The sequence below is a fragment of the Falco cherrug genome, chromosome 6 (genome assembly GCF_023634085.1).
Source record: "Falco cherrug isolate bFalChe1 chromosome 6, bFalChe1.pri, whole genome shotgun sequence".
Classification (NCBI taxonomy): Eukaryota; Metazoa; Chordata; class Aves; order Falconiformes; family Falconidae; genus Falco; species Falco cherrug.
The window spans coordinates 45,775,374-45,800,978 of NC_073702.1; the positions used below are offsets into that span (position 1 = coordinate 45,775,374).

The 25,605-nt window shown below is 39.4% G+C and overlaps 1 protein-coding gene across 4 annotated transcripts in view; it reads left to right on the plus strand.

The window, feature by feature from the left end:
* The window catches only part of MTHFD1L (methylenetetrahydrofolate dehydrogenase (NADP+ dependent) 1 like), a 157,342-nt gene that overhangs the window by 67,352 nt on the left and 64,385 nt on the right, over positions 1–25,605 (plus strand). For all 4 annotated transcript variants that reach the window (XM_055714473.1, XM_055714471.1, XM_055714472.1 and 1 more), the window contains exons 21-22: positions 23,424–23,563; positions 25,217–25,258. In XM_055714473.1, coding sequence (XP_055570448.1) covers positions 23,424–23,563; positions 25,217–25,258 — 182 coding nt within the window. The remainder of the gene's footprint in view (positions 1–23,423; positions 23,564–25,216; positions 25,259–25,605) is intronic.

The window sequence follows — 25,605 nt, forward strand, 5'->3', positions numbered from 1 at the left end:
GAAAGAGGTGTCCTGTAGTTCCTTGTTTAGTACGTATCTGACCTCTCTTGATAAACTTACAGAGACCATTCCCTTTCCCTGCTGAATTGTTCTTCTGCCGATTCAGCAAACAGCCAAATCAGGGGTCAGATGTCCCTGAGCCAGTGCAGAGGAACAGCAGTGGGAAGGGTGCAGAAGAAAGAGTAAGCTTGCCTTAGTTTGGTGGCAGTGAGCCATTAGGTTGGTGCAGCTGCATTGTAAAACCTCACCATGAGGCAAAAAAATTTAATTTTTACATTAAGAATTCAGCTTCCACAAGCAACAATAGATGCATAGAGCTTACTGTTATGGTTGCAGGCAAAATAAACTTTTGGCTGAATGGTGAACTAGATTTTATAAAAATTGTTGTGGGTGTTTAAATTTTAGAAGTAATAAAATGAAAGGGGCATTGCTACTTTGCAGTAGTAATGCCTTTGCACTGCTGCAGCTGTTCTTTTCTGTGTCCTGAACACCCAGCTTGGTTTATGTTAATCCTGAAGTTGAACTTTGAGTACCTGTGGAACAATGCTCTTGAAGAGGTGCAGTAATGTGAAACATGATGTTTCTTGTGCTAGTGCCCTTAAACTAGCAGAGAAACTTGTCTGTATATGCTTGTGTCATACCTACGTATTGCTGTAAATCACATAGAGAAACAAATTACTTGAAAGTACTGTTTCTATTTAAATTCATTGGTAATTGTAGAAAGAATGGGGGGGGAGTTAGCATTGTTATAGAATGTATATACTTTTTGTTATGATACAAATCAACATATATTTACACAAAGAGAATAGAAAGGTTTCTTACACAAAGTTGTTGACTAGTGAACAAAAAGATAGAGGGATGTCTTCTTACAGAAATCTTATAAAGTAACAAAAATGAATATCAATAAAAAATGAAGGATTGCAACCTGTTGTAGATGATACTGACTTTAACAAAAAGAAGTAGTACGTCACTGAATGATGGCAAAAAAAAGGTTGAACAGGTAGACATTCTGTTTATCTGTATTCTGTTATCTTGAGGGTTTCTTTTTAAAGAATAGTTATTGATTCTCGGTTTTCTCATTTTTTCTTGTTCATCTTTATAGAAGTCTGTTTCTGATCTCCCTAAGCATTCTGTGCCTAGAAGGAATGTTCTCCATCTTTTTTTTTTTTTTTTTTTTTTTTTTTTTAATGGAGCAGCAAAGTCCACACAAAGATTTTTACATCCTTGTTAGGGTATTATTAGCACTATTAGTTCCTAGAGTCAGTTTTGCTAACCTCTGCCCTTCTCTTTCAATATAATTTGCAAAGACTGTTGGACATTTGCATGTAATATTTTGTTAACAAGAGCATTCTTGGGAAAAGTTTGATTCAATATTCTGCTCTCACTTCTCATGTTTAGGTAAGAGTAACTAGGGTAATGCTGACTTGTGTGAAAAAATAAAGCATTGCAGTTAAGATGGTGAAGGTTTTTCAAGGTAGTCTGGGCAAGTGTTACATGTTTGTGTTTCCTTTTTAAAACGTGTCATAATGTCAAGGAAAAGAGTTGTTTTCTCCAGTGTTACTGTTGTACAGCTAAAGAGTCTGTTCATTTCCCTCTAATAATCAAACATCCATTCAAAGTAAGAACATTTTGCATTCTGAATACATTTTTTTAATGATAATAGAATAGGTATTTCATTAAGCCATGTTTATTGTTCTGTGGCTTTGTGGAATAAAGAGCAAAAGCATTTAGGGTAGCTAACATTTTTCATAGGCTGGGTAAAGTGACTTTGTTTCTCTAGTAAGCAACCTTTTCAAGTGGGAAGTCTGTTATGTATTATCTAAACGGAAGTATGTTGGTGGAAATCTTGAGTCTTGATCCAGGTTTTTGATCCAAAAAGTATCGCCTTGATTTTGGATTCCCCTCCATTCAGTGCTTCCTTTGGACACTGAGAGCATTTAATGCTTTTTTTGGTCTTATCTACCTTTTTTGCAGTGTTCATCTTTGGCCCCAGTTTCTCTGTTGGGAGACAAAGCAGTGTAGCTGCAATAGAGGAAAACCTTTATGTGCTGCCAGCTAAAGGCTCTTGTTCAGATTTTTTTCTACAGAACATAAATCCCCATGGAACTGGCTTCAAAATGAGAGTGCCTTCGCTCTGCTGAGCAAAGAACTTCAGCATGACTTTTAGATCCTTGTTAGATTCTTAAAAGCAGTAGCTCCTAGAGCAGCCTACTTAAACAAACTTTGCAGGTAGTTGCAAGTTTAAATGGTTGTTTTGACGGTTGTAATTACTGTAAGCTTTATGGTTTAAAAAAACACATTGTTTCTGGTAACTAGTCAGAGCACATGGGCAGAGACTTCCATGTAGCACTGGCTGGTTTATTAAATGCTGTCCTAGCCTACCCTACACAACTGAAGTATAAAGTGACAGCTACGAATTGTGCATCAGTCGACACTGAGGTCACGTCCATACAGACAGAGTGCCCAGTGCCTTGTGAAGCTACTCAGCAAAGCAGTTAGCAAGAAACTCCAGTGCATTCTGCTCAGTGTGGTGTGTGCCTGAACCCCATACAGCCATTGCAACTCAGTGGGGAAAGTCAGTTCAGGTAGCAGGAGTACAGGGCAGCTATGCTGCAGTTCTGTGGCTAGCTGAACAAGTTAGTTACTCATTGTTGCTAAAAGTAAAAATTTTCACTGGTCGGCGTTTCTCTTTTGTCACTGTTCTCGTGCAGTTCATTCTTTCCTTGCATTGGATCTGGCATTCATCAGATTCTTCTATGAATGACTGGAGTACATGTTTTGGCATATAGGTTAGTTGCATAAGCTCATGAAAGATTCCAAGAGGTGCTGGAAGTAGTGTAAGGTAAGTGGCAGAACTGCGTGGCTGGGAGAGGCATTTTGGGGACCACGAGCTATGAATGGCTCTCAGCCTTGTGCAGCTGCATCCAAAGCAGGAACATAAGAAATCTGTGACAGGGTCTGCAATTAATTTCCTGTATAGTGGAATAAATATCTTTATGTATGCTAGCTTACTCACTGTAAGACGGGATGATGATATAATTTATGTATTTATTGGTTTATATATTTTTTATATGTTTATCTTTTTTTTTTACTTAAGCCATGGTTATTGTAGAGCAGAACCTCCTGTTAAGTGTGTAGACAGCACTAAGGAGAATAGCAAGGCCTGAATTTGCACCACAGTTCTACAAATATAGACACATTTTATCTTCTGTATGGTTTAAGCAGCCTCCTTCCTCCAGCTGCTTATTTCCAGTCCTGTGCAGTCCCTTACTTTTGCCAGCACACCTGTTCATAGAGCCACATGATAACTAAACTGGAAAGTTGGTCTTGATTGAAAACAACTACAAAAAAAACCCAGCCTCTTCCTTCCTCTCACAGGCAGTTCCTGGGCAAACAGTTATATGTGTGACAGGGGGAAGATGAGTTAATGCCACATAAGATGGTGGGTTTGCTGAAATAAATATTTATAATATAGATTCATTTGGAACTTTAAAGTGCCAGTAAAGCTACTGTGCATCCACAGTAACTAACCAGACTGAGCCTGCATTACTGGAGAAGCTAAGCCTGTCTCCTTTTTCAGCCTGTGCTCAACTGTTTTTGCGTGACATCCCAGCAGAAACCTATTGCCCTTTTTGTTGGCTTAGTTTTCTGCTGACTTAACACATAAGCAGTTCAGGCCAGAGTCACAAAAACACTGGAGCTGGTGCAGGGGAGGGTGAGTTGGGACAGCCAGCAGTGAAAAACCAATCTGTTGTGTAGATCCCACTGTTTGTGTGACCGTGTGCCATGGCCAAGAAAAAAAAAAGTATCCTCTGAAAATGTTCTTTTTTAATTTATATTTAAACCTTACTTTCTCCCTCTGGCCTGCATTGCCTGTTTCTCTGCTTGCTCTGCAGCTGAAATTGCAGCATGCTGTGCCTTTTGAGTAGTGTTAGTTAATGATGTAGACAGTCTAGTTTTAAAAAAAACAAATTAACTGTTGAGTCCTGTTGTGAACTCTCCCTAATTGAGGGCATTCCCTGCTTCAGTTTCAAGTATCAAAGTGAATCACAGGCCCTCACTAAGTCTGAGATAGCCTAAGCCTTCCAGTTCAGCTTGTCCATTCCCTCTTCCCTGAGCCTTCTTGCTATGTACTGACAACTCAGTCTTTTTGCTCTAATTGTGAGTTCTTGGTACCGGTTTTGCCACGGAACTTTTAGTGCAGTATCTCAGCTAGCACTGGGTGACTTGCACTTGTCTTCTCAGCCTTTTACTGCTTCAGGCCTGTTTCCCTGCAAATTGTCCCCATCCTTGCTGTGAGCAAGCGTGGCCCGTTGGGCGGCTGCAGAATACAGGCAGCCCCTGCTCCAGCAAGTGGCTTGTGTGCTGCGGGGCAGCTGAGCCAAGCGCCAGTAGCCTGGGAAGTGGTGCGCTGCAGTACGTTGAATGTACTCATCTTCACAATTGCTATCGGAGCTTTTTGGTCTGGCACACATCTCTTTAGCCCCTCTGGTGGCAGCCGCAGTTCTGTTTCTGACATTTCATTTTCCTTTCGTATGAAAGGTTGCCTAAACTGGCCTGTTTAACTGATTCTACATCACTTGCTTATGGCTCACCTTAATTGTTCCATGGCAAGGACAGCTGACATCTCAGCAGTGGTGGGGAAAGGAGCTTGGTGTTTAGGCTGAGTCCTGTGGCGTCACTGAGTGGGGAAATATATCTTTATCTGTATTTAGGCAATTGTTTATTTGGGGGGTTTTTGTTCTGTTTTGGTTTATGGTGCTAACCTCTTTCATTCCACCTTTGTTCTTCATCGCTGTCCTCTGATGTAGGAATGCCAAACTCATGGCTGAGCCATGGAAGCTGGTTAATACTGAAGGTCACACCTGATGTTAATTGCAGCTGAAGTTTTTATTGATAGCCCTGAGGATAAATTTGCCACTTCTGTAAATCTTTAATTTTGCACAAATTTCTCTTTGTGCTTGTGTTCTTATTTCATGGTTCAAGGGAGTGTATTTTGGTTTACTGAAAGCCCTCTTCTGAAACGACCTTTGAGCCTCATCTTTCTTTCCTCCATGGTTTCCCACCATTACTTTGAGGAAGATTTTCTTTGTTTCAGAAGTGTCATGACAGTTTTTAAAAACAAGAACATTTCTGGATGTCGAGGTTAGAGTGATTGCCTTAAGTGAACAAAGAATTATTGTATTTGTTTCTCTGGCAGCAAAGTCTCATGTCCAGACCAACACAATGTATGGTGTATATGTAAAACACTTGATTTAAACTCCAAAGATTCAAGGAAACAAGTATTCTTGATGATATTTTGCCAGATAAGATGCTGCAGCACAGGAAAGAAACATTTCACAAAACAGAGTTTTGGGTGTTCTTAAACACACATGTGTGCACACACATTACTTCTCAAGGATTTGGGAAACGGTGTATGGGTTCAACCACGCTGTAGCTGCTGCCAGTTAAGAGTCCCAGTCACAAGCACTGCATGTATGCAGAACAAAAAATAAAGTCCTTGTCCTAGAAGGACTTGCTATTTACTCAAAGGGCAAGAGGTGACAAGTGCCTGCTGACAGGCAGCTGGCAATGCACAGGAAAGTGTACCTTTATCACAGTAGTATTGCCATCCTGCTCACCTAGCAGTTTTCTCTTTTTTTGTGATAGTTTCCAAGGGGGAAAAAAAATTCTGGTGTAGTTTGCAAGTAAACAAATGGTGAGAGGTTCTGTAGGTTTCAGGAGTCACATCTCAATGTCGGGAAGAGCAGAGGACTGAGTGCGAAGAAGCATCAGTAAGATGAAATTTATTCTAGTTGCTGGTGTCTCAAATGTCTTGCTAGGGACAAAGGTTTGTTTAGAGAGATGTGTCTTGAATTGCACCCAGAAATGGAGGGGACTAGACTATGGAACACATACTAACTTGTCATCCTTCAGGCACACCATGAGGGCAAAGTGTTTTGCAATCCTTTTTCGCTCCTCTGAGCACGTATGCAGGCAGCCTTGTTAAGAAGGGAAATGAGATATCAGTAAACCAAAAAAAGGACAGGGAAATTATGGTACTTTATCAACACGGAATGCAGCTAGTCACTCCTTGTGATGAGTCTGGTCCTTGGCTCAGGAAGAAGTAATAATTTCTGATGCTTAACATATTTAACATCATCAGGGCTTTTTGTGTCACATCTCTGCCGCTTACTCCTCCTCCTGTGTTGGCATAAAGCAACAAAATACTTACCTTTGAATGAGTTCCTGTTCTGCATCAGTTAGATTGTTTCTTAATACTCTGTTCAGGTGAACAGATCAGATGAACTATTAGGTTTTTTAGTCAGTGAATACAGGCTGCCCAAGAGGTGTTTTGAAGGCTTAAAGGATGAATGAGGAAGAGAAATGAGCTTTCCTGAATCATATTTGTCAGTGTGTCAGAAATTATTGCAATAAACAACTTGGCAGATTGCCCCATCCATCTCTTTAATCCCTTGAAGGTGTTTCAGCTGAGGAGAAGGGTTGTTGTAAATCAGAAGACAAGCGAAGTATGAACATGTTTTTGGAATCCTAAACCAAAGTCCTTCTGAAGTTTGTTTTGCAGGCTTGGGACTATATGTTTGGCTATTGCTTTCTTTCCTACTCATAGTAAGTGTGTCCCGTTCAATGCTGAGCATGCTATGCTAATCAAGGTTGACTATGACTTTGTCTTTCCTGGTGTCAAATCAGGCGACAATAGGAGGCTTATTGCAAGCTGTTGGTGCCTTTCTAAACAAAACTTCACTTCCTGTTTCTTTCTTTAGTTGGTACACTTGGTGTAATTGGAAAGAATTTGTCACACATTTTTAATGGTATAAACTCAAGTAGAAGCAGTAAATTTTTATAAGCTAAGTAATTGACTCTTTTTATTGTGCTGGTACTGTTGTTAGAATAAACTAATGATGCTAGCTGCTCTAACTATCTTTCAGTACATACAAAGTTTTACTTCAAAGGGTATCCGTTTTACATACTCTCAGAACAGACATTGTGTACCAGGTTTATAAACCACCTTATAAAAATTGTATGTATTTAATACACTAAGTGAATAACCTTCAGTAGATTGTTTTAATAATATCACAAGACACTTAAAACTATTTTCTTGGTAGTAGTCTTTTTCCAAAAAAGGAAATAAAACCCAAATATTTCAGCTAAACTTATTTTGGCATCAGTAGTACTTGCTATATTGTGACATTTAAATGTTGAGTTTGGGGATTTATTTTTAAATTATTTTGTTCTTTGATGCCACTAGAAGGGAGTTCCGTACAGTGACCCTCCAGAGAGCTTTACGATTCTGTCCAGTGTCTTTCTAGCTTGTGTTATTTCATCTCTGACTTCTTCACACCTTATTTTCACAAGACACAAAATATAATGCAATTATGTTCCAATATTATGCTCTTTGAACCAATGTGGTTTTTCTTAGTCTAAGAGTTAAAGCAAGACTAAGGTTTCATGACAAGGTGGTTGACGGCATTACCAACGTAGGTGTTACCGGCCTACTCTTAAAAGTGTGTGCTATAAACTAGATAAGGGATGTCCAAAACTTTACGGTGTTTTCTGTGATCACATTCATAGTGCAGCTGTGCTTAGTGCAGCTGTGGCAGTGGGGTGCAGGGAAGGAAGGTGATACTCTGTTAGTCTGTATTGCTGCAAGGCTCTTAAAATCATGGGCTAATTGTACAAGGCCCAGCGGTACCTCAAATTGCAAAATTACTGCTAGATCTGTGAATCTTTGCCATTCATGTGAATGGTGATGCCATTCACATCCCAGGTGCCCTTTTTATTTCTTTCTTCACATTGCTGAGGTAAAAGTAAATACCATTTCTTTCATGTGTTGTAAAGTGGAAACAAAAAAATCTTCCCTTTTTCTCCTTTGCTTTTAAAATCTTAGCAAATTTTCTTACCTGTAGGCTGGAAAGTCTTCAGAGCTGAGACGTAGCACAACACATTTTCCTTCACTGGCAGGAAGTCAAAGTTCCTGAAAGCTGAGCTTACTTATTGCCTTGTCACAAATAATCTGGGTGCAAATCATGCATCCCTTGCTTATGGATTGCTGCCACCAAAAGTCAGGTGACGATATAAATGGTTTTCTATTGCAGAAAATGCTTAAAACAGTCTTGAAGTAATTTATAAATTATTATGCCAAATGAGAATCAAACTTTTTTTTTTTTATCTTGTGTGTGTTCAGAGTCCTTGAGAAAGTTCTGAGTGACTCCACATTTTCACTGCAGATCTCTTGGAACTTTTTCTTCTGACAGTTCTGATCTTTAGGGTATATGGCAAAATAAAACTTCATAAGGAGCACTGGGTGGAAGATAGCTGTCCGCAATGTTTTTATGTGTCTAGGAAACATTCTAGCATTGATCTTGGTATCATATGTCACTGTATTTCAGAGGTGAATTAATTTGAGAGCTTGTAAATTATGCAAAGCTAAACTCAAAACTGAAAGCTGATATTGATCATGAACTATTGAATTATGTCTGTCTAATATTACACTTGTCATAAAAAAGTGGTGTTTTGCCCAATAAGTGAGGTGATCCTATTCTGAAAAGCTACCACTTATTTGGTATATATATTATATATAAATCTATATATATAAAATATAAATTATGGACTGTTCTGTAGTGAGATTTTAACTTCTTCCCTTTAAAGGAAAAATACATCTACAAAGCGTTAGAAATTCACTTAGCCTTCCTTCACTACAAAATGTATTTGCAAATGTGCATTCCCGAATCTGCTGTTGATACCCAGAATGATGAGGGGCAATTTACAGGAATAAAAGAACATGTGATTATAAATCATCAGCCATTTAGCTGAGTTCCCTGCTTTATCTGACAAGCATATCAGATGATCTCCTTCATAAAGGGACCGAGCTCCAGTTTGAAACTAGCTAGGATTTTTAACTCTTGCTGCTACTGTTGGTAAGCTATCTGGGTTTCCATGGCCAATTTGGACTCATTTAATCTTGCTCTGTAATACTGTTGTTCCAGCTTAGTGTTCTCTTTCTCAGGTGATAATTTTTATACTAACAAGCACAGCTTTTCCAAGCTATAATTAGTGCTAGGCTTGCCATTCCTTTAACACAGCCTATCTGCTTGTTTAGTTTCTGCATCTCTTACAGTGTTTGCTTTCTTCAACATAGTTGCATGCACAGAGTTCTGCAAAGTCACTCTTACCTTTATCCTCAGATCAGTCACTTTTTTTTTTTTCCTCTCATTTTCCATACATCACTCATTCTGTGAATGGCTTGATACTGCTAGGCTCCCAGGCACTTTTCTAATGTTTGCAAGTATGAAGTTCCCAAATTGCAGGTCAGATTTTTGTCATTAAGCTCCAGTGGCAATATCTGTTTGCTGATTATACTTTCATTCTGTTTCTCTTCATTTCTTCCTAAACACCACAACAGCTTTTTCCTATGTGACATCCTAGTTCCTCTCCACGGTGGCGATGCTTTCAAACTTTGGCATTGCCAGTATACCTCCATAGGTGTTCCTCAGTCTTTCTGCTGAGGTTGTTTAGCGAATAGTGAGTGAGAGCCCTCGGGATGGTCCTCTCTTGTCCCACAGTTCTCCTACCATGGCTACCTATTCTCCTCTCTCGTATGTAATCATCATTTTCTCCTAGCCTTGCTAACACATTCCTATGTGTTGCTGTAGCAAGTTTTTTTTTTTCCTGAAGGCCACAATGATGACATGTTTTCACATTACAGTTACTGTAGAAAGATTTGTATCTGGCACAGCCTGCCTCTGGTAGACAAAGTTTATATTCCTTACTTACATCAAATTTTTACAAAAATTATTCTCTTCTTAAAATGTTTGAAAACCATTAAGTCTGTAGTTACTCAGATTTCCCCTCTCTCCTCTTACATTACTTAAATACAGGTTTTGATGCTTCTCAGGTACAAGGCAGCAAGAGAAAAGAAATTTATTTAAAATGCTGATACAAGCTTTATGGTTCTCTTTTTTCTTCCAGGATTTTGAAATTCCTGATTCACTCTTCGTTAAGAGTAGTGCATTCAGCTCTTGAGTACTTTGGGTTTTTAAATTCCATCTTTAATATATTATCATGACTTCACTTTACTGATTTCTACTTTTTAATTTGTGTGGCTGAAGACCCTTGCAATTTGTTTTAATTTCCTTTGCAGACTCTGACACTCATTCTCTAGTTCAGCAACTCTGTCTTTTCCTTTCGTTTAGAGCTTGTGTAATTAATAGCTGCATATCTTCTGCTCAAAAAGTCTACTCTGCAGGATAACAAAACTATGTATTTGACTGCCTTTCCTCCAAGTGACCAGGAGTTACCACTGCTCTCAGGTTAGATGCCATGGCTTTTTAATCAGCACATTTATAGGCATTTGAATTCGCAGGTGAAGTGATTTCAGTGTGAGGAAAGCAATTTAAAACGTAACAATGACATGATAGAAAATAATAAAGAGCTAGTGTGGCCTTGTATGGTGGTTTTCAAGGTTTTTTTGAAACTTTGCTGGTAGATGGATGCTGCTCTGTGCCTCACTGGCAAAGGAATTAAATGGTTTTCTCACTGCCTAAGAGCTGTGAAGTGGCATGGGTGTGTGTCGGTGCTGTGCTGAATGAATTGTCACGCTGTTAACTGAGCTGGCTGGGTCAGAAGCAAGGGGAGGACTGGACATGCATAGCTTATTTAAGAAAGCCATGCTTTCTTCTCTTTATAGGGGTTTTCAGGGTAGAAGGGAGAAGTAGTGAGATAGTGTTTGGGTTGGGATTGTACGCCTGGGCGATTTGTCGTGGTGACGATGGGGAGGCAGGAAGGGTGTCGTGAATGTTCCTGCTGGCTGGCTGGTAACTAAAGCTGACTGGCTCCTGCAGTGGTGGTGTCCAGCGAAGACCTCTCCTTTCTCCTCTTTCTTGCCCAAAAAAGACAAGGAAGCAAAGCTGCTGAATCAATTACTTGTCATCAGCAGCACATGTTCTCTGCTTGAGAACTCCTGGTCTATCTTGTGGCTGACGTACTGTGGTACATGTCAGGAGGCATCTTGTTACCACCTCCATCTTTGAGCATCCTTAAGCAAGTCATTTCAGTCTCTATGTGTATGTAATGCCATTCTTCCCAATTTGTTTATTCAGTTTATAAACTTTCTTGAGGACAAGGACTGTCTCACCATAGCAAATGGTGAGATGCCAAACACTACAGTAACAGGAACTTTAAGGTAACAGGGCTTTTCTAGAGTCATGGCAGCTGCCGGTACCTATACATGTATCAGGAATTCACTGACAAACTGTCGTGGTATTTTAATGCCCTGTATGCTGACCTCTTCTGCAACATGTTAGAGCTTAACACAGCGCTTTCCTCTGTCAGTAACATTCATAAATTAAAAGTCTGGAGCGTACAACTGTTAAGGGCTATCCATTATTCTTGGTCTCAGGACAGTTTCCAGAGGTAAAAATAGATAGGAAGGATCTGTCGTTCATTCAGAAAGTAGAGGCACTGCCCAGTTCCTGGTAAATAAAATACCACTCTACTGAGTAGAAATTGATGTCATTGCAACTTCTGTCCTATTTATTCTCCCGCCTCTCCCCAAGTTAGCAATCTTAACTAGTTTTAAAACTCCCAACTCAGAAGAAGCAAATAAGCAGTTTCTTTTGTTCTTTTGTTACCTACTGGTTGCATTGCTTTTATTTATAAGAAGAAAAGAAGCAGAGGTTAAAAAAATGCAAATAGTAAAACATAATATATGCTAGGAAATTCTCTTAATTCATTACTTGGCAGAGGAAATAAAAGCAGGCTCCCTAGCTAACAGCGTTACTTTTGCTTAGGGTTATTTGGCAGAAAATCCATCATCCTCTCTCCATTTGTGAGTATTTCATATTGACTTACACCCTTTAGCAAGGGTCAGCAGGGCAGAGTATGCATAAAGAGTTCAACTCCCCTTTCAAAGGCTGAATTTTAATTTTAGTGGATGGTTTATTTTTAATATCATTTAAAAATGAAAGTTCTTTATTAGATTTTTTTGTTTGTTTGTTTTACTGGCTTTTTGATACTGAAAACTAATGTTCTTTTTATGGACTACTTGCATAAGAATTAGGTTTGTACAGACATTTCCATCATGTTGGAGAAATCATTTTTTGCTTTTTATCTTTTGAGCATTATTCTGAATCTGCAGGAGTGCGTTGTTGTCTGAAAGTTTTTATAATTAAAATTGTTAATAATTAATATGGAGGGGACAATGTTTGTTTATTTACTTTGTGAACTGTTGACATAAATCTTCAAGGCTCCAGAGAAATCAATACAAATGTGAAATGTGGTAAGGACATAAATACATGTATTTCCATTTTTAATTATAGTAATTACAGTTGGCAGAGTTTTAATATAACCTAGTACAAGCTTATATTTAGCAGAGTTGATTTTCTGTTTTCCACTGGTATTCCATAAACACATACACACTGAGAGCTCAGTTAATAGGTGTTTCAGGGAGAATTATTCAAGGGTACATAGTCATCTTTGGGATCAGAACTCCAGAACGTTTCTTCTCATCCTGTGTTACCCTCTCTACCAGCCCATTTGAAATAATGTCATGGTTTGGGGAAAACTTTAAGGTATGTCTTTAGATCTTCTTGGAAGAAAAATGCACATGCAAAGGATTCCTAAGATTTTTATTTGCAGGTGTTTTGTTTTGCTTCATAAATTTACTAAGTACTCTATGATAAGACAATATAAAAGAAAAATACCGTGATTTCTCTGAAAGTGTGCTCACTTCAAATTGTTGGGTTTTTTTTTTTAAATTTCATTAGCTATATATGTTATTTTGTGCTGGGAACTTCTGAATAATTTTAACAGAAAATAGGTATTTCTCTTTGAAAACAGAAATTAGGTTTGCTTATGTATCTAATCTTAAGACCTGGTGAGATTAGCTTTAAAGAAAAATATCAAGAATTCATGACTAAGGTTATAAATTTGTTTCTAAACCATTTCTAAACATGTTAATTAGATTGCAAGTAATGGTACATTATTTATGGCCAGTATAATTTGTTAACGGGAAGAATGTTGCTTTGGAAAATAGCCAAAGTGCTTTTGAAGGTCAGATGTGACAATATTTGAAAGTGCTCAGAGACTGTTCTCTGATTCTATAAAACAATACAGTAAAAGAAAGATTAGTATCCTAAATGGTGTGTAGGGTCAGTTTGCTGCTCTAACCTTATAATTTGATTTTTGCAGTTTTATATAACTGTTGTGTAATTGATTTGATTTGATGGAGAAAACAGATCAGATTCAAATACATGAGAGAAAATGTGGTTTACAACCATTTTTAAATTTGTGTGGCCTATCTGTCTTTTATATGGTGGCTCTTTTTGTTGGTTCCTTTATCTTTGATTTGCTCTGCTGACAACTTCATTGAAGCTGACGATTCCAAACTCTTCAACTTTGCTTCCCGCAGTAATAAGGCATGTGCTTATAATGTATCTTCAATTTAGCCCTGACTGCAAGCTCTGAGTGGGAATGAAGCTTCTGGGACAGAACTGATGCTTTACATGCATGAGGATGCTGCATCTATCTGCTGCCTCCATCTACTATGCCTCAAACAGAGCTCCCAAGAGGCTGAGTAACAGCTTCATAAATCAAGGGTTGCAGGTTCAGCTTTTCCTGCAGCCAATTAGGAATTCAGCGTACAGTTTGGGGTCCTTCACTGCACAAGGAAAGAGAAAGCACAAAAATGTGGGGGAGTGCCAAGAACAACAGAGTAGGTCAGATGAGAAGATGATTGGCAATTATGAAGAGGAATTGAAAAAAATTAATAATTTATAATCATTAGTAAAGGAAGATCCCCTAATAATGTACAAATATTTCAGAAATGGTAATGGGTAGTTTGCAATGGCAATTCTGCTGCCTTGATTACGTGAATTGTGGTTAAGTGGAGAAATTCACAATAGGCATTAAAGAATTGGCTTAGATGTGAGCAATTGAAAGAATTTGGCTCGTAAACTAGCAGAATTATGGTTTGGTTTGATTTTGGTTTTGGTTGTGTTCTTAATTGGGAAATCCATGTAGGAAAATCCTTCTCCATGTGGGATTTGTTGGTGTGTGACCTTAGTACCTTTACTCTCCTCAGTTTGTAATTCTTTCTGTAAGATAGATTACGCATATGCACACACATATGGTTCAACAGACACAGTTATTTTCCACAGCAATTTTAACCAGCTGAGTCCTTTTTCCTCATGCAAAAATTATATTGATAAGTTTGACACAAGCCATCAATCTTATACTTTGAACAGCAGTTCAAATACTGGGTTTGTACAGTTTATTTTAAAAATACATGTGATTACAACCAAGCTAATGCCTACCTGCAAAAGTTGTTGGAGGGCTTACATCCAAAAAGCTTCCACAATTTCCAAAGTTGCTTCTGATGCACTTCTGCATGCATGTGGCTATTTCACAAAGTCTGTGCAGCACAGTGGACTTTACAGACCTGCTGCTTCTACCTTCATCTGATCTTCTGCAGCTTATGCTGTACATTCTCACCACTAGGCACTTTTTCCCATCTCCTAAAATACTAACAGGATCTGGTGCTTTCTCTCTCTGTGGAAAGTCTTTCTGTGTATTGCTATCTTAAATTCTGTAGGTGTTTGATACATGTATTGCACTCTTTGTAGAATTTCCATGAGCGCAGAGCTCTCCAGCTAAGTTCTTGGGATGGTCTTGTAGAGTAATTTACAACCTTTGTGTCAGATGCTTCACTGGGCCATTTTTTCAAAAAGACAAACCACTAGTGTAGTGGAATACTTTCCTTCCTGGAGATATGTAACAGGAGATGCCCATTTTCATGAATTTCTAAAGCATAGCTCAGTAGTTTTGTCAAGAATAGTGTTGTTGGTGTCCCTTCCCAGGCCAGTCACTATGGGCATGTGTTCTGTCTCCTAGCAAAGACTAAGTGGAATGAAATAAAACCAAAACCTGTTCCTCTTCCTAGAAGGAGGATTCACTACATGCGCATGCTGAAGAGACAGTGACTAAGTCATGGACAAAATTTTATCATAATAAGCAAGCACTCCCCAGGACTTCAGAAGGGCAGAGCGGGAAATATTTCTTAAAATGTGTGCCTCTGTAAAGATTCTGGGGGAGTTCTAACAAGGCAGCAGCCCAAGGCAAATAGTTGCATGCATTATGGGGTAGGCTTACACTTCGGTGATTGATGACTCCATGCCTGGCATGCCTCGGGTGACTGCGCCAAGTGACAGGAGCATTGATCATCCTGATTCAGCGGCAGCTCTTTGTTGTGTGGCATCTGCTGCAGCCTCAGCCAATGCTACTCTCCTGCCATCCATGCGCAGGCGCTTCTGTTGTAGCAAGAAAAGGAGCATGTGTGGCTGGCAAGGTGAATTCCTGGCCTTGCCACCCCTTGTAGCTGTGCCCGTCTGAAGGCATGTGGGAGCACGTGAAAAGCCGCAGCCCGGCATGTGGTGGTGGTTGGTTAGATGGATGTTGTCTCTTGAGTCGTGGTAGGTTCTGAGGGTACCCTTAATGGCTGCAGAAAATTATGTGTTTGCTGTTCACTCTTGTATTATCACTCATTGCCTAATTGTATTTCTGCTGCTCTTTAGAAGTATGCCATCTTCTAGGGCATATGGGGAGGTGGTGTTCTGTCTCAAGAATAAGATCCTTTGTTTCTCCCCTTTCCTTTTTCATGAATCGGTGCAATACTGGTGCTAAGGCAGGTGTTACTTCATGGCCATTTGATGAAATGGGTAGAACTTTTCCAGGGAAGAGATCTTCAGGCTCTTTGCCTGCCTCTTGAAGTCAGTGTTTTCCAGGTATATATAACATGACTTATAACATGACTTCTCAAAGCATGTTCAAAGTCCATTTACTGCAGCTCTTCCAAGGGGAGTAGGAGGACCCAAAGCCCGAGAGCTCAGCACAGAGCAGCCTCAGTTTGATGGAAGCGGTGTTTGTGGCAGGAGCTTCAGCCAAATGTATCTTTTAAAAGTGAAAGTAAATGAAAGTCTGGTAGTGAGATACAGAGAAAGAAACATGGTTTAGGTATGATGAAATTTATTTTAAGCACTTAGGGTAATACTGTAGGTACTGTAAGTTAATATACTCCTTGCAGTTGAGGAATTGTAGAAGAACGGCCTTAAATGAAGAGCCATCACTGCTGCTGTTAATTATTCCTTTCATGCAACTCCAAATAAAAAAGTGGTGAGGTTTTAATTATGCAATTACCAGAAGGTTAATAATTCTTTTCCAAAGGCCATGACGACCTCTTAAGTATGAGATAATGTAATTGCCTTATTCCTGTGCCATTAATTGTGCTCCATTTTAAAAACATGGTCATCTGTCTTATGAGCAAATGATGCTCTGTTACCTCAGAGGAAATGTGCTATGAATGGTAAAAAGATGCAACCTAAAATTCACAGTTCTTTTGTTTGAAATTTTCTAGTTAATATTGTAACAGAAGGAAGTTAGAAGAAGAGAAGTTAGGAGAACTGTGTGTATTTGGGTGCTGTATTCAGTTATGCATTGCAATTCATGCCAGGGGCCAGCACTTAGGCTATGAGTTATGGGTCTTTACATGAGTATAGGACACAGGAGTTAAGAGGAAGTGACTGTAAAACCCAGCAGGCTTACAGAGGGTTTCAGAGAAACATGTAGCATGTGAAGCCACATACAGCTCACTTTATTTCTATTAGAATTAATTGTTTGTGGTTTGTAAGATGTCTTCAGGTTTTTAATCTCCAATAATAAATCTAAATAATGAGCTTATTACTTGTGAGCTGGGAGAAGATGTCAAATTTTACATTTGAAATATCAGAGTATGGTTTGACAAGGTGGCTAGGGATGAATTAACAATTTTCTGCTGTTGAAATACATCTCCCTTCCTTCCCCTGCTTCTGCTTGTCTGCTTTTGCTGCTTGTTTGAACATGTTTAGACCTTGTCTGGTCTCACTTCAGCTGATTCAAATCTTACCCAGAGGGAAAAAAAATGTTGTTGTTCTGTGTTTTTCTGTTTGTTTTTTCTCTGGTTAGCCAATTCCAATGGTTTACCTTCCAATTAGATGATTGCCAAAATTTGTGGGAAGTCTGGGCAGCAGGGAGGGAGAGAGAGAGCAGGGAAGAAAGGTGGGAGACTCAAGAGGGAAGAGGAATTGCCCTTTCAGCTAGGCAGAGTGTTCATTTCGGTTCAGCCACAGTGTAAAGCCATGCCCTAAATTGGTGCTTTGTAGGCAGGAATCACTGCAGCTGCGCTTCTGTACATTTTCAAGAGGGGGAGGCAAGCAGAGCTGTGGAGATGTGCAGAGCATGCTTTCTGTCACACAGTGCCACTCCTGTCAGCTCCTGCAGTTTTCAGTTTGATTTCCCCCCCTGAATTTCAAATCCAGCTTGGGCAGCATACATATATAAGCAGCCACATAAACCCAACAAAGATAGTCGTATCCTTAATTGTGAGAGAATCAAGATTTAAGGGCTATTTTCACCTGTCTGGCTTGTAGTAAATAAAGTGAACTTTCTGCTGGTTTTCTGTCTATAGTCTGGGAATGATCGGTGAGTCATTGTGTCTATTTATTTATTAAATATATGCAATGCTCTTGGAAAGTTAACAGCAGTTGGTATTTAAAGTGCATAACTGAGAAGTTATGCTGTAACCTTTAGTTTCTCATTCAAAGCTGCTCTGCATTTCACTGGTAAAATTCATCTCTGATGGAAAAAGAAATGTTTCTGAGCAAAAGGTTGTAATAGCTTGTTATGGGGTCCCAAGGGAATCAGCCCTTAAATTAAGTGTATTCCTGGGAGCCGAGGTCCCCATGCAGCCCTTGCTGCCAGGAGGCAGTGGCAGTCAGCTGAGGCCTGGGACTGAGCCACTGTGGACAAGTCTCCTTTGGAGGAAGGGGTATGAGTTGAACTGCTGCTGTCATGGGGTATGATGGCAGGGAACTTGAATGTAAACCTTTGTTTTCAGCTGACTTATTTTGTTTGTGTGGGGAAGCTGAAAATTTCCAGGAGATTTTTTTCCTCCAAATAAATTTACATTAGGAAAGATTTCAAGCACTAGAGCTTGAGTATTGCAGCTTGGAGGTTATGCTGCTGGAACCAGAAACCAGGCATTTATAGCATGTCTCTTGGGGGGTGCTTGTGCAGGTGGGCTGCTCTCTGTCTTTGGAGAGACTTCCATGCAGAAAGTCTCAAGTGAATAGTAACCTACTATTGAACATTACTTTATATAAGCTGCTTTCTGAGCAGCAATTTAGTTTGGTCAGGACTTCTTGTGGAAGAAACCCCATTATTAGCTGTTAAAAGTGTGATACTTTAGGCTTAAAGAAGCCAGGACTGCCATATCTGCTGGCTCAGTCAAAAGCATGGATTGGTGGGCAACACTCAGAAACCCCCAGTGCCTGTACCTGTGCAGAGCACACACTGCCCTGGCATCTTTCTTTAGGAAAGGGTGAAAAGCGCCCATAACCTCCAATGAGCTTATGTTCTGCTAAACTAAGTGGCAAGTATTTTTCCTGTTACCATTTCTTCTAGGACTCCCAACAACAACATAAAACTGTGATAGCTGATGGAAATTATTTTCTTCATGGCATGAAAAATGTTCGACCTTAATATATGCATGTATAGTTTTCTGCTGGACTTTGTGTCCAGTGGTGGTAGCAGCAAGTGCCTGTGTTGCATGCCATCTGAGAACGCTTTGGAAGAAAAATGAACAGGAAAACTCCCTCTGTTAAGAGAGAGGGGGAAAAGTATCTGTTACATTCCAAAATCAGTCATAATAATGGAAGTTCACATCAAATAATTGCTGGAGTCAGAATGGACAAACATCTGGTTTATTCATCCCTAGCTATACTAACAAAAATATGATATCCTGTTAGAGAAATCACTGATCATCCTAGTTTATCTTGGCAGTCGTGCACCTTGGTATTTTTCAGTTAAACAAGAGCATATCAGTACTTTACAGCTAGCATGCCTCCAGCTCCAGGTTCACAGTTCATGTGCTTCTGTGACTTTGAACTCTTCTTTTCCTGAGTTTACTAGCAGACAGCTGCACCAGAACAGATATGTTTACATGTGGGGAGTAAATGGCAGCTTGCAGCTCAGAGTTTCCATTTCCTTTTACATTGTTCAGGAATCCAGGCTCAAATCCGTGTCCTAAAGCTTCGCCTCATGTGTATGCATCTGACTTGGCCCTTTATAGGACAAATATTTTATTTTGACATTGATTTGCTGATAGAAGGGGCAGACTAGGGAGAAGCTACTTTCACTAGAAATTACCCTCAGTTTACATGAAGTTCAATTGTGGGTGAAATATCTTTTCTAAAAAAATTCTTCAGCATCGCTTTCTGTAAGGCTTTTGAGCAGTATGTATGTATGAGGCTAATGTGGAACCACTTTATGCAGCTATAGCATGATAGATGTATTTTTAGACAGAGAAAAATTATATGTTGTATTAAGCATGACGATGAAATCTGATTAGCTGTTTCAACCATGGCACTGGCTATTTAAGCTATTGTTATGTGTAGGTGATAAAATATTCCCAGATGTGCTTGGTAAGGTAGTAATTCCATGAAGAAGTTATGGTAATTATAAACAAGAAGCAAAACCATCAGAGTGATGGTTCATTTACCTGAACCCTGACGTGGAATTAGAGACGACAGTGAATATCAATTGTTCAGACTTTACATCACCTGACAGACTTCTCATCATCACTGTTGCTTAATTCCATGTTTATGAGCTTTTCCTTCCCCTTTTGTACCTAACTTGGATATTTAGGGTTCTTGGTCTAAATGAAAACTCTGGTTTATTGGTAATTTTGGTAGCTGAACTGAGTGAAGTAGGTGTTATATAAATTACATGTAGAAAGACCTGTAGTAATTGTGTTGTGTTTTGCCCATTGTTGTTGTGAAACAAGATTCCCCTATTACCCTGATGTGTTAGAATGACCCTAGCTTTTGGTAACCCTCACATGGATCTTTTATGAGAAGAAATTATTTGAACTTACTGGAGCATTTTGATGCAGTTTACTTCTGATATATATGTGTATATTAATTGCTATTTGACCTATGTCCCAGTATTAAGAGTAATGTAATGGTAGTGCATTGCTGATACATGAAATTTTAACTTTTAATCTACATTCTAATGTTCCTTATGATACTCAGGCTATAATATTGAAGCATAAAATGAAACAACAGAGTATTTGTAGAATTAGGGTTTGCACTTCATATGACCACGCAGTAAGATAGTCCAGAGTGCTGTGCTCACTGAAATTACACCCAGAAAATTATCTATTAGTATTTGTCCAGATAGCTGTCCAGTCTTGTCTGTGCGAGAAGGGGATCCAGAATGCAAAGCAAACCTGGGACTGTAAAATCCCTGATCTGTATTGGCATATGTCGCCATGGGGTTGTGTTCTCAGGCTGTAAGTGCAAATACCTGTATGATTTCTATGAGGTTGCTGAAGGCAAATCATTTACTCTTTACCTCCATTAGAACTGCTGTGGTTTTGACCAGGAAATCAAAGCAAGCATTTAACAGCATGCCAGCACCTTCATGTCTATTACAACCCCCCTACCAGCTTGCAGGGCAGCAGCACAGGTAGCAGTGATTCCCAGGGCTGGGAAATGGCCGCTTGGCAGGGGATGGGATGAAGAGGCTTTCCGGGAGGAGCACTGAAGTTGGGTACAGACTCTGCAGGCAGGTAGTAGCAGTTGCGCCATTAACTTTCCTTCAGGTGAGGTACAGCAGACTACATCTGGCTAGGTAGATGTTTGCTCCCAAAAATCTTTGCCAGTTTACCTGTAATCTGTAATTGCCTTCTGTTGACAAACCGTTAATGAGGAATAAGAACCAAAATAAATCTACCTATGTATCACTTTAAATTTCTGTTGTTACATTTAAAGTGATTATCTGTTTTATAATCTCTAAGTGTAGACTAGCATGAAACTTCCCATTCATAGTCTGTATTTGTTTTTCATTGACACTTTCATCTGAAAGCAGGAAACAATCTGAAAGTAATTGTATTACGTGTTTCAGCACAAAGATTTTAAAATATAGTAGCTTGGCATATTACTCTATCTTCTCACTATCCCTCAGAGGAAATAAAAGGGAGTTGCAACTTTCATCCAGGCAGCTTTTCTACTGCATCCTGTTTCCTTCTGCACACTGGAGAAAGCACCAATGTTTGTCTCCCTTTCCTCCGCTTCATATGAAAAAATCCCTTTCTCCATGTTGTGGCACTCACATCGGAGAACACCAGTGTTCTGTTAGCTTTTCAGATGCTGCTATAGTATATGTGTTGTTCAGGCAAGTGTGTGCATTTTGCCCTCTATATCAAAGGCAAGCATTAAAAAAAATAGAGGAATATGCACGGCACACACAGCTTTCCTGGGCATTTGCCCTGGCTGCTTAGACTGCCGGAAGGGTGGCTAACACCTCCCCAAGAGCTGTGAAGTGCTGTGTGAGTGGTTGCTGTGCTTACTGCAAGGCTGACACCTCTGCTTTTCTCTCACTGAAAGGTAGACTTGCAATCCCCCTTTCTCTAAGGAAAACTGACCCTTGAAGAGGCTTGGCATGAAAGGATTAGCTCTCTGGAAACTTTGTTTGGAAATGTTAGGAGACTGCTATGTGTGTACGCTGGCAGTCTCTGTAAGAGACAAATTATTTTCCCACCCTCTCAAGTACTTGCTAGTTTATCTATTGTTTATATTAAAGATTGATTGTGGTTATATATTCCTGACTGAGAGTTCTCATTAATCACCCTGTGCTGCGTAAGAGACTGGAGAAGAATGGAGGTTACTGGAAAGCAGACATCTGATCCCTGGCTCTGCTTTTAATATGACTTATCCTGACATTAGCTTTGTTCCCGTGAATTATTGTGTTTGTGTAAACCTCTTTTTGTTTTGTTTTCTTTTCTTTTCTTTCCATGTTTGGTATGTCTGTTTTTCTCAGGGCAATTCTAAAAAAGAGAATATACTTATTACAATGATTTTGGAGAATGTTAATCACGACACTTGCCACTGTATTAATTCAAGAGGTCCCTGCTCCCCCTGGCATGCCCACCCCCTTGTTTGCTAGCTCTTGCTCCCTCCCCCAGCCTCAGCAGCCGTTTCCTCCCTCTGAGCAGAGCCACGCAGGCAATCGTTTCAGCCTGTGCAAAACGAAGAAAAGGTGGGAAAGGACCAGTAGAGTGAGGACAAATGCACAAAGTCTGGGACTTCCTAAAGCGCATCAGCAGCCAACAGAAAGATACTTTGTCCCACAGCAGCAGAGCAGATCTGTACCTCCTCCTCCTTCATGCTGCTGAAGGTTTCCAACCCCAAAATGTTCAATCAGCTCTTTGTGCTCCCCTCCCCTCCTAAGCATGAGAGTCAAAACTGCTGGCAAGAGGGAGAGAAAGAAAAAGGAATTTACTAGTTTTTGCAAGCTGATTGAGGTTACAAGGACATGTTACCAGCCCTGCTTGGAGTCAGGTCCAGAAGCCTCTGGAGCAAGCTATTTTCCCACCCTGACTTGTCTGCCTGAAAGTCCCTTCACATCTTCCAGAGGCACGCATTGAACCCATTCAGTATGTTCTGGTGGGAAATAGTTACACTGGCAAATTTTCAACCAACAGGAGATTTAATCCCTTGATTTATTTTTTTTAATTGCTATGTGCTTATGTTTGTCTACTAAAAAGAAATTATTTGCATTTTAGAAGAGGTAATTGCAATAATTGATATTTGACAAATCAGAGTAAATTAGCTCTGAAAAGACTGACATAATTTGATACAGATTATCATCTTTTATTTGTAGCTCTGCTAAAAATACATTGCCAGGCATATCCTAATATTCTGCACAGGTTTTTCTCCTGAATCATGTTACATTAATATCTGACTTCTCTGGTGCAAAATCCTGTTATAGAATTCACTATTTAATAGTATCTTCAACACTGACACATGACTGTAACTGCTGGTTTGTTTTATAACTGGACATGCTCTCCACAAAAGCAAGAGATGACCAGAAGTTTTGCAAACCTGGGAGAATTTAGGTCCATTAGTTGTGATTAAAGAATATCTTTAGTAAAATCAAGGGAGGAGGAGTAATGTAGGGAAGTCATAATATCTGTAAGAGTTTGCAGACATTTTAAATAAATATAATTACATAGAAACAGCTATTTTAGAGGACTAGATGTTTTCAAAAGACTGATTCAAACTAATTTTGATTACTTGGGGTTTTTCCCTTGATGTGACTACTTTTGATGACATATTGTACATATCAAGAATAAGATAATTTATTTCTGAGTCGGGAATATTTTTTTAATCAGACTCAGTAATGTAAACAGATCTCTATTTGAAAGTTCATTCAAAACTGAGTACTCATGTATATTTAAGTGCACTGTATGCTAAAGTAGAAATATTCTCCAGTGTTTAACCAAAAGCATGTTTTATGTGTGGTTTTGTTTTGGTTTTTTTAATGTTTAACAGTAACTGAAGCTGGCTTTGGTGCTGACATTGGGATGGAGAAATTCTTCAACATCAAATGCAGAGCCTCTGGCTTGGTTCCCAGTGTGGTTGTACTTGTTGCTACAGTGAGGGCTTTGAAGATGCATGGAGGTGGGCCAAATGTAAGTTTTTTCACCTTTCTTGGGAAATAAAATGGTTGCTAATATTTGAAATAAGTAAAATATTTTGCTTTAAAAAATACTGGAGGTAGCCCGTGGGTAGTATTTAGATATCCCTCCTGAGTTACCTCATTTTATAGACATTACCTCCAAAGGTAATGCAGGAATGGGAAGGCACAAATGAAAGAAGAGGGATGAAAGAGCTCTGAAGTAATAAATCTTGCTGAGGGAGGGAAGTTTGTTTGCGTTTGTTTTTGTGGGTTTTTTTAAAGAGCTATAATATGTATATATATTCTTTTCTCTGCCTTTTGAAATAGCATTTGTAAGTGCACTGAAGTAGTCACAGGCTGCAAAAGTTGGCAGCTGAGGAGGATTGGGAAGAGTTAGGGTTGCAGGATGAGAGTGGAAGTAGGGAACATCGTTAGTGGAGGTTTTGAGATTTCTTTCACTGCATCAGTGGGAACCTCTCCTGTCCTTTTAATCTGCTCAGGTTAATTCCCTCAGGGATGCTGAGGTAACTGATAAAACTTTGCAAGGGTTTTCCCGGTGTACCATTAGTGACCAATGTACAATTTTTTGCTATTTAAGCCACTAAAAGACTCATACAGATTACTGATTGTAGAAGTACTCCTCAGTCATACAATCAGATGAGACTGGTAGCCAAGCAGACAGACACTTAGCTCCTAGAAACACTTCCATCTGCCCAGCAGCATGCAAGAGAGTGATGCTGCCAGGGAAAACCTCACTGGGTGAAAATACCAGAGCTGTTTCCACAGCCACAAAATTTTGGAATGCATGGCCTCCCTTACAGCTAATCATCCCTCAAAACTAAAGCTGAGCTGTCCTTTTTCAGTTTTTCAAGTTGACGTAATTGTATAACTTTCTGTCAGTTTAGTCCAATTCTAATAAAAGTTTTCTTTATTTTTGGTGATATTCCCCCTTGCCTATCAAGGCAGATATATTATCATGTGTGTTATCGTCCAATCTAGCAAAAATAGGACTTACATATGTCTTAATAACTGTCTCTATTTCTGTCAGATCTATGTCTTTAGAAGTATAAAGTTTCATTTGTTTACATAAAGCATTCATAGAGGCATGTAGATACTTTTACTGGGAGGTTAACTATAAAATGGACCAAGGCCAATGCTTCAGACAAAAGTAACTAAGTCCAGTGCCTGGGATCAATGTATGTGGCCCTTGGAGACTCAATATAGTACTCTGGTGATACTCTTTGTCTATATACCTTTATGCTTTCCAGCAAAGTAAATAACTTGCATGCAGTTTCTTGCCACAGGCAGTAACTACAGAACACCCAAAGATGATGTTCCTCTTCTAGTCACCTGTGTTACTGTTATTCCGCCAGCTGTTAGAGGTTGCTGTCTTTGCACTGCAGGTGCATTAAGCATGTGGAATGGGATCCAATTACCTCCACTCTAATAAAACTTTTACAAATAGTTGCTGAGTCACTACCTGTGTCTTGACACCCAAATACCATAGGAAGTGCTGCTATTCTTCATGTACCAGTGTAACTTGGAATAAAGCAGAAGCTGCAGTCAAGCTGTGATATTGTGTGTGATTATGTGCTGACTGACAATGCAGAAACTAAGCAAAAGTGCACTGCTGACCATTTAGGATTATGACAAATGTCTATTCCAGGTAACTGCTGGTGCCCCCTTGAAGAAAGAATACACAGAAGAGGTAAGAAGAACTATTATAAAACCTTAGGAGAAGTTTTTGTTTAAAGGGACAAAATAATGGCATGTATGGAGAGTTAGAACTTCTTGTTCCTCTGGCTGGATAGTGTGCAGCCTCAGGTTTGACAAATAGCATGCTCTAATGCTAGCATTCAGTGAACACCTCTAACAGCCATTGCCAACAAGTAAAGCCAACTCGCCTTCCCCCAGCCACTTGGTGTTATCCCTCTTGTGTGTGTTATGTGTGTGACTAAGCTAGCTGAAAAATAACTTTTTTTCGGTAGCTTTTCCAGGGCTACTAAGTTTTCAGACTGATCAGCTCTTCATTCCAGTCCATCATACAGGCCTTTA